This window comes from Notothenia rossii, assembly GCF_949606895.1.
Source record: "Notothenia rossii genome assembly, chromosome: 7".
NCBI lineage: Eukaryota > Metazoa > Chordata > Actinopteri > Perciformes > Nototheniidae > Notothenia > Notothenia rossii.
Window position 1 is genome coordinate 14,870,971 of NC_136905.1, and position 13,434 is coordinate 14,884,404.

General features: G+C 38.6%; 1 protein-coding gene across 15 annotated transcripts in view; it reads right to left on the bottom strand.

Moving 5' to 3' along the window:
- Window positions 1–198: 198 nt before the first annotated feature.
- Window positions 199–13,434, bottom strand: part of syngap1b (synaptic Ras GTPase activating protein 1b) — a 126,478-nt gene continuing 113,242 nt past the window's right edge. For 9 of the 15 annotated variants that reach the window (XM_079691537.1, XM_079691525.1, XM_079691530.1 and 6 more), the window contains one exon: window positions 199–5,733. In XM_079691537.1, the coding sequence (XP_079547663.1) occupies window positions 5,464–5,733 (270 nt within the window). In that variant the 3' untranslated portion in view covers window positions 199–5,463. Of the gene's footprint in view, window positions 5,734–10,145; window positions 10,208–13,434 lie in introns of all 15 variants that reach the window. The other 6 variants (XM_079691539.1, XM_079691526.1, XM_079691528.1 and 3 more) reach the window with 4 other exon arrangements.

Here is a 13,434-nt window from a genome sequence, read left to right on the forward strand (position 1 = left end):
CTAAAGTAAGCTAGTTGTTAGCAAATGTTAATTCAAACAGGAGAAGTGGTGCAAAAGTTTGGACTATTTTCAGTCATGGATTAATTGGCAAATAACTGGTAACATATTGCGTTGTCGTGTAACAGTGTGGATTATTGATTAGCTTTTAACAGTTTTTAGACAACAATGGTGTTCTTGTGACTGAGAATAACAAAAAGAGAGACTAATGCCAGCTTTAATCTGAAATGGACAGACACTTTGAAAAATTAAGAAGTTATTGTATTAAGAAACAGAACACACATTTCCACAGCAGGTTAAGAATTTAATTATTTGTTTATTTATTTATTTACGTATTTCTATCTCCAGATTCACCCACCCGAAAAATATAAATTCCGGTGTATTCCAAAAAAAAAAGAAGGAACAATGGCATCTTAATCAATCAACAAAATCAAAGTGGCAATAATTATTATCATTATTACAATAATAATTCAATGATCAGAATATCCACATTCATAACAAATCCATATACAACTGCAATACACTCTTCAACACCACTCTTCCATTAATATACACAAAATCCCCAAATGTCTGTCCTGTCAAAACAACAATAGAGGAATTTTGGGGAGGGGGGGGGGCTATGGCTTGTCAAGGGGTATGAAGATGAGTGACCAGAGGATTAAATGGAGCTAAGGTTAGTTAGAGTATAAGGGGGGGAGGCACACTTATTTAGTAAGGACCTATACAAAAACAAGCAGTGTTAGGTAACGACAGTTTACTTTCATGGAAGGTTTTGCCAGTCTAACTGAATCTTAAGAAAGGTTAGAGGGCTCCATGAAAGGCAGAATTTGGGGAACAAAATGTCAAGAAATATATAAGGGTTGTCGGAATAAATATATAACTCTGAATGACAACCGTTGCAAACATATACCATATCCTGAAGTGAAAGTCAGATACGCAAGAACTCAAAATAGGTCGAGCATTTTCAAAGAAATGCAGATGGAGGATTCTGGAAAAATTGTCTTAGTCTATATATGTACAAACATTGCTTGGTCACCCAAATCTACTTAGAAAAGCTTTTGAGTTGGTCAGAAAATGAGTGCAAGCTTAAGATTATGTGAGTTACTTCTTGTATGACAGCTTTAAGAATGCAACTAAGTGACAGACCTTGCTGATATCTTAAGTCTGTGCACTAAGTGCCTCTGATAGCTCAGTACATTTAAAAACCTTTCAATGCCTCAGTATTGGTAACTTGAGGAGACCTATTCATAGAAAGAGAGAGAAATATTAGAGGAAAAATAACTGTACACTCTGCATATACAAACAAACTGTATATACACATGGACATACCATATATACACATTTATCCAGTATATACACAAAGATTTAGCCAGTACACTCAATTATGTACAAACACATTCACTCGTTTCAGCAGGACCTCTAACATATCTCTCTCTGTCGTCGGTTCAGTCATAAGTGCGAGTGGCAGGGATTTTAACTCGTGTCAGTGGGGTCCATCCATTGAAATGAATGGGGAGTTTTACAGCAGACTGCAGAAATGAGGCCACACTGAAACCAAGATGTCATCCTCTGCTCGATTAAACTCTACAGAAAGATAGTCGAAAGTGGAGTACAAAACAATAAGAATGTCCTCATCCAAAGACTTTCACATCGTCCGTAAATGGAGAGCTCCATGGCGATTGTTGGGCGAGAAACATCCGTCCACTTTTTTATTTTTGAATGATTATAACCAACAGGAAGGGGGTGTTGGGGGGGCACAGGTCACAGCAACGTGCAAACTGCTGCGAGGGGAGTAGGTAAAACACAAGTTTGTCCCTTTCTTCACAGTCCTTTAGGGCAACGATACTCTCCACAAGATTGTCTGAGTAAGAATACTTGCTTCATATAAAATGGATTATTTATGAACTTCCATTAGATAACTTCCAAGAAATAAACATCTGCTCCGGGAAGATTTCTGACGAAGAGTTCTTTTTAAATAGTATTGTAAGAATATGCAATATCATAGAAATATAAATAATAACATTCTGTCCGGTTTTTCAAAGTCTTCATTGAAGCAAGAGTTTTGTTCTGAAGCAGTTTCATTTGTTGTATTAGGCTGTGCATATTTAGTTTCCTCTTAACTCAAAGTCTGAAAGAGATCCAACGGAAAAGCTAAAACTATGAATAAAGAAAGAGACCAAGTGTGTCTGAACTGGAGTAAAAATAAAGTGGTTAAATAATGCTTTGAGAATCCTTGATAGATAAAGAGTGAGTAGATGAAGAGGAGTCAAAGGGTAATTTGAAAAGACTATGAGAGAGATAGATTGAGAGAAATAAATGCTCTGAAAGTAAATCAACTTTGACTGAAATGTTAAGAGAAGTCAAGCACCTTTGAAATACATCTTACCCACAATACACCTCCCCTCTCTCTCATTTTTGGGCATCACGCCTTCCTTGGCCTTTGTGTTCCTCCGTTTTGCTCGATCAGAGTGCATAGCTGTTCTTTGCATGCTCAGCAGGCTAACAAACACCAATATGTGTCCAGCCTACCTTTAAAAAGTGAATTGTAGATCCAACCCGAGGTGTCAAACACATTTAAAAAAATCTTGTTATCAAATCAGAGAGAGAGAATCCAAGTAAAGTAAAAAAAAAAAAAAAAGAAACCCAGCATTTCCTTACATGGTCCGCTGGGGCTCTGCACCATCCTTTGAGAAAAGAGAATGGGACCAATGCCCCAAGTTCTCCCTTTGTCAGCCAATCGCGTCACGAGAGAGGGCTCTGGACATTTGGCTATGCCACCCTGCGGACTGCCGATGGTGCATCAGCCATTTACGTTCCACATTGTCCTCCATGAAGCTTTGAGAGTGGCTAGGGGGAGAAAAAAAGGGTAGACAGAGAGAGAGAAGAAACGGGGGAGGGTGCTTGATCAGGTGCTATTTAAGCATAGCTTGAGACCGAGTATCTGCATGGTGGCAGTCTTTCCAAAGCTAGACTCATCTCTTTTATATAGTTGTTGTGTTCAGCTCTGAGGCAACTGCTTGTTTACCTGAGTCACTGAGGTATTTTCACAGCAATGTTAATTTCTCAATCACGGATAATCTCACATCTCTGAAAAGAGAGTGACGTTCAAACCTAGAGCGCTTTTAAATCCAACATTCTTCCCACACAAGTAATTTCACAAGAAAAAAGTAGCCCTACGAGGTGTCTCAATAGAAGACAATCTTCCCCTGCTAGCATTATTAACATTTGGTGGTTCAACAGTTAAACATTCATTGAGAGTATGAATCTAAGCTAATCCACTAGCATTGGCCTACAAAGTGCTAGCGTTGACCTTTGACACTGCAAAGTAGTCTGTTCACCCTAAAAAAAATGGCTGGCACAAAGCTGATGTGAAACTCTTCAACCTGCACGTTTAAACAAGCGACAAGCGAGTTGTTTTAGAGCGACACCAGTGTGCGAGGCTACAAAGACAAAAACAACAGATAGTTCATACACAAAATGAAGCAATATGGACACACAATACAAACGTTTCAAAGACTTGGATTTTAAGCATTTGACACATGACAACTGAAGAGTTCATTTCATAAACACATCATACAGTATTTCTAAAATGTACCCTGAACGTCTTTTAATTTAATGCTGTTATCAAACGGTTTTAGAAATAGATGCCACTCTTTTGGTTTTAATCTTCATATTATGGAAACTACACAAATAACTACGTTATTTCAAGCATCGGGGGTAGTATATATTATTGTCTTAAGCAAGGCATTATTATGTGCATTTGGTCGATGACTAGCTAGTCTACTGGCCAAAGGATGCTCAATATATTTATCCCAGGCACTTAATGGCAGGCAAACCTAAATGGTTGAAATTGTCTTTTCACACACGATAATTGTATCATGCAACAGTGGCAATGTTTGTAAAAAAATCGGATAAATGTGGCCTAAATCAAAAACATAAGGAGACGATGATTAAGCTGCAACATTAATTTTGGTGAAAACGAGAGGAATCTGTTTTTGAAATGATTTATGTTTACGTTTACTAAATAATGTTTTATACACTATACTATACTAATACTAATGGCACCGCTTATCTTCTTCATATAAAAACAATGGACCAACAGTTATTAACAGAAAATAACCTTAGAACGCCATTCATCCATTTCATTCAAAGTAACTTCATTCAATGTTAATAGTATTAGTTCTCTGTGAAAACTGAGCACTTTGGGGCTGGGTCTTTACAAATATGAAATAACCCGCTCAATAGATAATCCATCAAATTTGAGCAGGGAGCTGCTTTCATTAACTGTGAATACAACCAGAGATTGGAGGAGTGCGCTTCTAAAACACAGATATGGAAACCCAGACAATCCTTTTGGACATAAGGACAGAACAGGATGTACAAAACAACAAAGACAAAGACACATAGAAAACATACTGGAGCAATTCAAGTCCTGTCAAAGACAAATCGCAGGAGAGAGAAAAGACAGTGAGTGAATCATGAAAGAGGCAGTGCTATGGCAGACACAAACATTTGACTTGGAAAATGGCACCATTTGTTTCTGTTTAGCACCAGTTTATCACACATCGGTTTTGAGATTGAGAAGAGAAAAATTGCAAAAACTCAGTCCAAAAACAAGAAGTCCCTTGGATTGAAAAAAATAAAGAAGAATTCCCCCAAAAAAGTCTTCTGTCACACAAACCTCTACGACGCTTGATCTTGTGACTTTGACTCTCAGTTTTCAGCCCACAGATCATTTCCTGTTACTAGCAAAGCTAACCTGGATCTCCATCTGTTACCTCTGTATCAGATCGCTATTGGAAAACCCTGTTGAAAAACACTCAAAGGCACTAAGAAAGCCAGACTACATCACCACATCTCTACCTACACAATTTGCAGCCTGGCGTGTTCAGGATAGGTAAAATGAACGCACCTACATCCACGGGAGTCAAGGGGTTACTATAAGCTAGCTTATAGCGCTTGCTAATGGCTACTATGAAGTCATTGGGGTGCAAGACATTCTATAGTGCTTGTTGTTTACATGTATTGATTTCTCATGAAGCCACAACCGGGCAATGAGTGCACAGAGCAGGTGTTCACATGTCGACTTGTACGTCAAATGCTTCGTTTGACTAATTCTAAGAGTTACGTGATAAGGTATCATAATCTTGTCCTGCAAGACTGATACTTACTGCAGCTCCATGTGAGCATCAAGAGAACAAGTGTCCAGTGAAGAGCCCTTTGTGTTGTGTGTTCATGTGATATGCACTGTACAGTAGCTGAATGATTACAACTCGTCTCCTGCACACTTTTTCTTCTCTCTCTTGCCACGGGAATAAGAACATCTACAGATCATTTTCAGAGCATTATCTAAATAGGGGGATAAAGCGAGGACAGCTGTGTGTCACCTCTCTCTGATTTGGCTCAGTGTTGTGTTTGACCTACTCCCACTTCTTCTGCTATGACTGTAGCTGCTGTTGCCGTGGTTCAAGTTGCCTGTGAGGTTGTCATGGGGGAGGATGTTTGGTTGCCAGGGAGCTCTCCATTCTGACTAGGATGTTGATGAGGAGTGGGTAGAGGGGGAGGGTCTACAGTTTGGGGGAGGACTCCATTGTGGGGCGAGCTGTCAGAGGAAATGCCCGAGGAAGAAACTCGGAGGCCTTGATCGTCGGTTAGCGCTCCTCCTCCTCCACCTCCCCCTCCACCTTCAGTCCTCACACCGGGGTCTGCGTAACCCAGGGAGGAAAGCTGGTTTTCCTGGCGAAATAGAGAGAGAGGGGAGGGGAAAGAGGAGTGGGAGCGGGGAGAGATGGTCGTAGAAGAGCGATTGGAGGGATGTGAGGAGTTGTAAAGGAGATGTCCAATCAAGGCAGATAACATGACATGTAGAGGGAACAATTACAGAGTGTAGGAGGACGTGAGAATATTAAGATAAAGATGGATAAAAGGACAAGGAGGAAAATCACCATAAAAGAATGTGATCGTGTTGTGTGGAAGTGGGAAAACATCAAACATTGAGAAATACAAAGAACCGGTTTGATGAGTACATGGAAAAGCAATGTCAGAAGCAAAATAGGGAGGAATTAGAAAATGAAAGACAAGTGAAAAGGGATTGGAAGAATCACACAGAGAGAAAGGAAGAGAGAGACAGAGAGAAGAGAGTCAAATGAGTTACGAAGTTGATGCATGACGTACACATATAGAAATGGCAGCACAGGAAAAAGGACACAGGGAAAGAGGGGATGAAGAGGAATTACAAATCTTGAGGTCAAAGGGTCCTGATCCACCTTTTATGAGAAGCAAGTAGTGTTTATCGGGTGTGAGGAAAAGTAAAGTGTCATTGAGAACATATCATGTTCAATAACAACTTAATGTGCGAGATTGGGTAGCTGAAAGATTTTTAGAAGACTACAGACAAACTCTACAATTATGGCTTCTTTAAATATCTTAACAGCATAGCTAGCATCAGCCTGCTACTGAAGTCATGCAAAAAAACGTTAAGCTGCAACTAGCTCAGCGCCAAGTTCAATAAAGCAAGATAAAAAGTTGCATCCTTAAGCCTGGCAGGAAATCCAAACCTGTCGAAATCACCAACCGAGAGTCCAACCCAAACTCATTGGCGACAAAGCAATGAGCTGGGTGTTCATCCTGGGTTGGAGCTTTTGATTGGTGATTGAGTCAAAGTTTGGTTTTGCCGTCTTTTCTTACCAACATACTGTAGGTGCAGAATAACAGCAATGCAAGACTAGTTTCATTATTAGTTTATATCAAGGTCTGTTTGCCAGCCTTCACTCCCAGTCGTGTTCACTGACGTCTGTGTAGGAGCAGTGGGAAGAGAAAACAATTGGGTTATTGTGCCCGTGGACATCTATAAGGACTTTATATAAAACTGTACTCATCCAAGGGTTACCGCAAGATGATTTGAATATAGATGCATTTTAAAAGCGGAAAATCACAGCTTTACCATCAGACCTCTGGTAGAACCTCTTCAAATAATTGCACTTGATTTATCTTGCCTGGCACATTTGCTGTGTGGTGTCTAGACATAATTACAGAGGCTCAAGTGCAGATAAGGCATATAAGTGGATATATGTGTGCAGTTATTAAACTCAGTACATTGCAAAATGTGTGTGACATTATATACCACTGTAATGCTTATATACAGGAAGTATGAAATACTGTATCATGAATGGAATGAGGTGCTTTAGAGGGAGAGACAGGAAGTAGGAAAGATAGTTTGGTCTGCATCCAGTATAGGAAATGAATCAAAGGCAAATTATCACTGGATAAGCTGTGTCTGTTGGGTGTGTCCATTGTGGGTGAAAAGTGTTTCCATTTCACTTTTTAAAAAAGGCAGAAAAAAAGTTAAAAAGAAAGAAAAGAATTACCCCAAAATCTGATGTAAATTAGAGGGCCTTTTTCTCTTCTCAATCAGAACCAAAATGAATGAAAACATTTGCAGCCGCTAACTGGTGCTCTGAACAGCTACAGTATCTGCTTTGGTTACAGACGGTTACAGGATGCCAGTAACATGACTCCACTAACACTTGTTTGATTACTCTCAAAAACAACCAACAGTGCCGTTTAATATCCATATGTAGACCATTACACATGTCTATTAAACTCAAGAAAACAAGCAGCTGAACAAAGACATGGCAAAATGTTGACTGACATCCTTTTTTTAAAACTTACCAAACTCACTCCACTCTCTGTGGGCTGCAGTGTTTGATTACTTGGTGCATTCAATTACAGCTTGGTTTGAGTGTTTTTTATGCTAATGAAAATTGGGGGTACTGGAGACAGAAACACAAAACACTTAGTGGAGAACTGAAATGTTAGGTGTATTGTAATGATGCAGATACAGTATCGTACACACAGGTTCTTACCCATCTCCTCCAATCTCGTATCAATTATCGTGGATGTCTATAAAGCAATCTGTAAAATCTTCCTCACTTCCACATGTGAAAGTGGCGGTTTGATCGACTTTTATGTGGCATGAAAATAAAACTGGTATGGTTTAAGATGACCAAAGCTAGCTGGTAAAGTGCTCTAACTCTGGTGCAAAATGAAAAGAACCAACGTATTATTAGCATCTCACTCATCCTCAGACGCACAAATGGCGACGCCCCCATTCAACCAAAAGTGTGCTCAGGTGCCAATATACATACACAAACACATAAATACCAGAAACACAGACTCACTGAAAGGAACAGAAAACACAAAAACATGTGCACAATAATCAGTGTTCTTCAGGGAAGGATCGGGTCGGATACGGAGATTTCCCATAATTGACGTTCTTTATCTGAGGCTGTGCCGGGAAGGGATGAAAAACTTAATGGAAATGTAAGTTCATGTGTCTAGGAGAAAAAAGCGTTAAAAAATCTATTATAAAAGAGAATTCACAATATTTTGGAGACTTCCAGACGGATTTACTAAAGTTAAAAGACCACTATTTTTATATTTTATTTCTTGTTCACAAATCTGGACGGAAGTCTATGTAAACAAAAAACATGTGTGTATTCTCTTTGAATTCAGATTTTTTTTTTACGTGGCTGCTTGAAAGAAAAGGACAATTTTGCAATGAAAATTGTTTAAAAATGACATCAGGGTTTCACTGGGCTATTGTTAAACAGAGAGTATTTAGCTCCCTGTGAGTACAGCAATGGTAATATTGTATATTTTTTATTGAAAGGTTGTTCAGTTGAGTGTTGTTTATTAAGACTGTTAGTAAATTCAAAGTTAACCAAAGCAAAGTCTAAAATGGGTTGAAAATCATCAGAAAATATCGGAGCGAATCAATGATATACATTGATTTTTTGTATTTCCATTTCAAAGCAAAGATGTACAGGAAGGTCTCCGTATATGACATGAGAATAATTTGCTGAAATAATGTTAGCATACAGTATACTGTATTTGTAACGGTTGTTGTTTATGGTAGAATTGTGTGTTTGTGTGTGTGTGTGTGTGTGTGTATGTGTGTATGTGTGTGTGTGTGTGTGTGTGTGTGTGTGTGTGTGTGTGTGTGTGTGTGTGTGTGTGTGTGTGTGTGTGTGTGTGTGTGTGTGTGTGTGTGTGTGTGTGTGTGTGTGTGTGTGTGTGTGTGTGTGTGTGTGTGTGTGTGAGTGTGTGTTGGCATTTTCACTTGCAGAGGGCTGCAACAGTCACACACAAAACATTTGATCTTTAATATTTGTCACAAAGGCATGTCATATGCTCATTGGTCAACATAAAGAGACAAGCAACCTCATTCATGTCATATAATTCAAATAAGCTTCCTTTTCAAAGTCTGCCTCAGAATATAAACAGTGACTACAAGAAGGCAAGTTATTGTGTTGAGAGGGTGACAACAAAACCAAACCAGCCCAACATATTTTTCCTGTTAAATAAAAAACAAAGAAAATATATATTTTTTGTTTCGATTGTGGCACTTTGCATACATTTAAAAAATGCCATCATTATAGAGAAGATCCGTCAAAGATGTGCATGGAAAAAGTAAATTGTTAATCTTTTGCCATGATGACTCAACACATTGTCATGCTGATTCAAACCATTCAAGTGTCCCCACTCTGAGTCATATTACATCGTATACAGGAAGAATAAATGAGAGTTCTTCATCTGTAGGCGCCTGAAATAGCTTCACAACACCACAAGTGGGTTTTCACTGTAACCGTAACTATGCAAATAAGTTAGCTAACTAAGCTAGCTTGGTCTCCTAACGGGTTAACAAACAAACAAACACAGAGTCTTGAATTCATTATAAGTCTGTTTCGAATACGTCATTTTAAATAGCAGCAATAAGTTATTATTCTGGAGTAAAAAGTGATCAGTCAGCCTGGTGCTGGATTCTTCTTACATTGCATTGCATGATTTATGAGTGCTATAGTTATTTGTGATGAACAACTTTCACCCTCAATCTTCTTAGTGCAGGTTTTAATCTTTGAAATGGTTTTGTTGTCACTCTTTAGACACAATCCTTCAAGTAACCACTCTGTGACAGGCCTCTTTTTCTGAGAGATAGATGGGAACGTGAGTGGGCCTGCAGTGTGTTGGCTTGCAGTGAGTTCACAGGGTGCTGCGTATGGACAGGGACGCACATAGAGAACAGTAGAAGAGGAACAGAGGCAGCAGGTTATGGATGAAGAGTGAGAGTTTGCCGGTTTGTTTATTACCTGGTTATTCGGGGTGGGACAGGCGCAAGACGGGGCTGCACTAGGATGGACTGACGCCTCCCCTAAGAGAAATCACCGTATCTCATCAACATAAGAGGAGAGGAAAGGAGAGGAAGGGAGGATTGAAAGCAAGAGGCAGAAGGAGGAAGCTGAGGAAACTACAGCCACTCAAACCAATACATACACAATGTAAAATGAAAAGTGAACAAACAACAAGGACATATAAAAACATAAAAATGCTTACAAACGCACATTTCTGCATACATTATGGAAACCATTCATCCAAAACATTATCAGATAACCCAGCAGCCTGGAAGCGTTTAAGCAGCTCGCCATGCGGTGTATCATTTACAAAAATCATGCTCAGGATAAGAAAGAAAAAGGCATTCAAACGTGAATTCAGCGACATCTGCATCTGAAAGCATCTGATAAATCCCATGGACTTTGGAAAGCTGTATCTTTTGCACGTTTCCTGGTTCAGAAGCGTAAAATAACATGCTCATACAAACATGCAATCATCTACTACATGAAGATAAATATATACACACTTGGAAAAACCCATAATTATATTTGCATCAACACACTATGTCCTAAATTCATAGAGAATAGGATTTCTGCATTTTACTTGACATACGTCACAACCCACTCTCACTAAGAAATTACCAACATTCAAGAAGTAGCAAAAAGTGCACAAAAGGCAGTGTGAATGAAACATTGATATGATTGATGTCACTGAAACCTCAGAAGGCCGCTTCCTCTTTAAATACAACTCACTGATACCTGCTGCTCAAAAGAAAGTACACAAAGTCTAACTAAAGGGAGCTTCTAGAAATTAATAATTGAACAGCAACAAAACTTATGTGAAATACACATTATATATACATTCTTATGCGGCTTTCTCAAATCATACTGTACCAGTCAAAGGATGACAGAAAACCAGTAGGGACAATAAGGCTATCATAAGTTATTATATGTTATATTAAGATTGTGTTTTTTTACAGCTGTACCAACAGAAAAAAACAACGATATAACAACCAATTAACCAATTAGCATGACCAGATGAGCGGAGGCACATTGATGAGTGTATTTAAACAATTAATACATAATCAATAACTTCAATTTTTTTAATGAAAATTGACATGACATGACTTAAGTCAATAAGCTTCCTATAGCCAGTGTGGCCACCAGTGCTGATAGTGTTAGTGATGATGATGCAGATTACCTTTAAAAAGCACTGATCAGCTTTCTGAATGTACACTTCACTGTTGCAATGGTCTCACTATTAGTTTATATTGTCTCTCCTGACAGCAAGATGCCCATTTATAATATTTGGCAGTGGTTTTCGTATTAGTCGCTGACACATGCTGTTTGTATGCTTATACAGTAGTCACTAATGCATTCATGTCCTACTTATATTAGTTGTGAAATCTCATAATCTCTGGAGGGAAGTCAACTTTTTGCAGTGTATGTTTATCAGGATGCTGTAGTGGGAAAGATTAAGGCATCCTGCACCTGTGTTATTATGTGAGCTCTAATTAAGTGTGGGCTGCTGCTGCTTTGGAAGCTGGTAGCAGTGGCCCGAGGACAAAATGGCATCATGTCTCTCCCCTCTCACTCCCTGTTCATTTATCGTTCCCTCTCTCAGAGCTCCAGTCTCCCCCCGGTAAAGCTGGGTGTCATCACGCTGGACTCAACTCTCAGCTCTTCTTAAGTGCCGTGGTTTATGAACAGAACGCCCTGAAGCTAAAATAGAAAATGGCACCAGATTCTCATTCACCATCTGTTTTAGCAACAAGCACAGAGAGCTGCATGTTGCTTTAAGGGTGTCTCATTTCTTCCTGTATATCAACGTTGTATACTGATTTATATGGGAGTAACAGAAACACTTGTACAATAGAATACAAATAAATTCAACATCCCTGTGATGCATACTTTTTAAAACTGCTCTCTCACTTAGATGGATTGTCATGAGAGTTTGTAGAGACATTCAAGGTCCCAGGAAGATGTATTCAATATTTTCCTCTAGCGCAACCATGACAACATTGTGTTTTAAAAGAAGTACTGAGACAATTGGACTAATACTTGCTTTGAAACTTTGTTCAGGTATCAATGTTCCCCCTCAGGATCACTTAATTTAATGATCCATTAACACGTGATTTATCACCAAGGCCTATACTTTGGTTTATGGATGAATACCTGCAAAATGATTCACTACTATTCCCATCAGCCTTAGCTTTACTTGTGTTTACTGCTAGTTAAAAAAATGTGAATTAGCAAAGCTGCTAGCATGGATGTTATGAGAATAACATTATTGTTTATAATGTGTTATATTCTTTTAAACAACAGTGGCCATTTTAGTTTTTAAGATCCTTCACCTTCAAATGATCACATTTTTAAGCCAATAAGGTCCTGAGAAGCCCTAAAGATTTGTCAATCTGTCTTTGTTGCGATGTTTTCCTTTTTAACAGAAGCATACCATGTTTAAGTATCTTACATATGTTTTAAACAGAGTACAAATGTCTTGACTTAAGGAAAATCCCTTTGTGTGGTTTGTAATGCTGGAATTAAGGGCTCTGTAAATGTAGGAGTCGTATATTCCTCCTTCAACACTGAGAGTGCCCTGCAGCTTGCAGATAACCTCAGCAAAGTTTGAATGTTAAGTAGTTCGCTGCCCGCAGTGTACTCTTCTTTAATCCAATGAACATTTTTGTCAAGGCAGAGTTGGAGCTTAACTTGGTAGACATAAAGCCATATGTTGCAGCTAAATAATGGTGTGACCTTTATCGCTCCTAGTAATGGTTCCTCACAGACTTACAGTCACAATCCTGGAAGCTACTCTGCAATAGAGAACTTTTTAATGCTAATTATGTATTGATATACATTTTAGTATAAGTATAAAGCCTTATGGGGTTTCTCAGTATATCAAATTGTTTCATTGGGTGTAATAATGACCATGAGTAGCTCTCTTTCCTCTTGGCGTGTTTGATCATTTCCCCTCCGCTTTTGATGAATGACTAGATATTCACGTTGAGGCTTTTCTTTGAATTTTCAGGGAATAAAATGACTCAGATATATTCACAATCGATATATCACAATTACGACTGAATGAAATTAAAGAACATGTGAAGTTTGGCAATTGATTAAACACTTTGACAAACTTTCTGTGGGAATTTCTTTTGCTAATATTTCGCTTTAAAATGTGTCACATTGTGTCACACAGAATACCCTCCACATGGCATCAGTTAAGTATAATATCTTTATGTAAAAAAAACATTCCACAATGAAAATA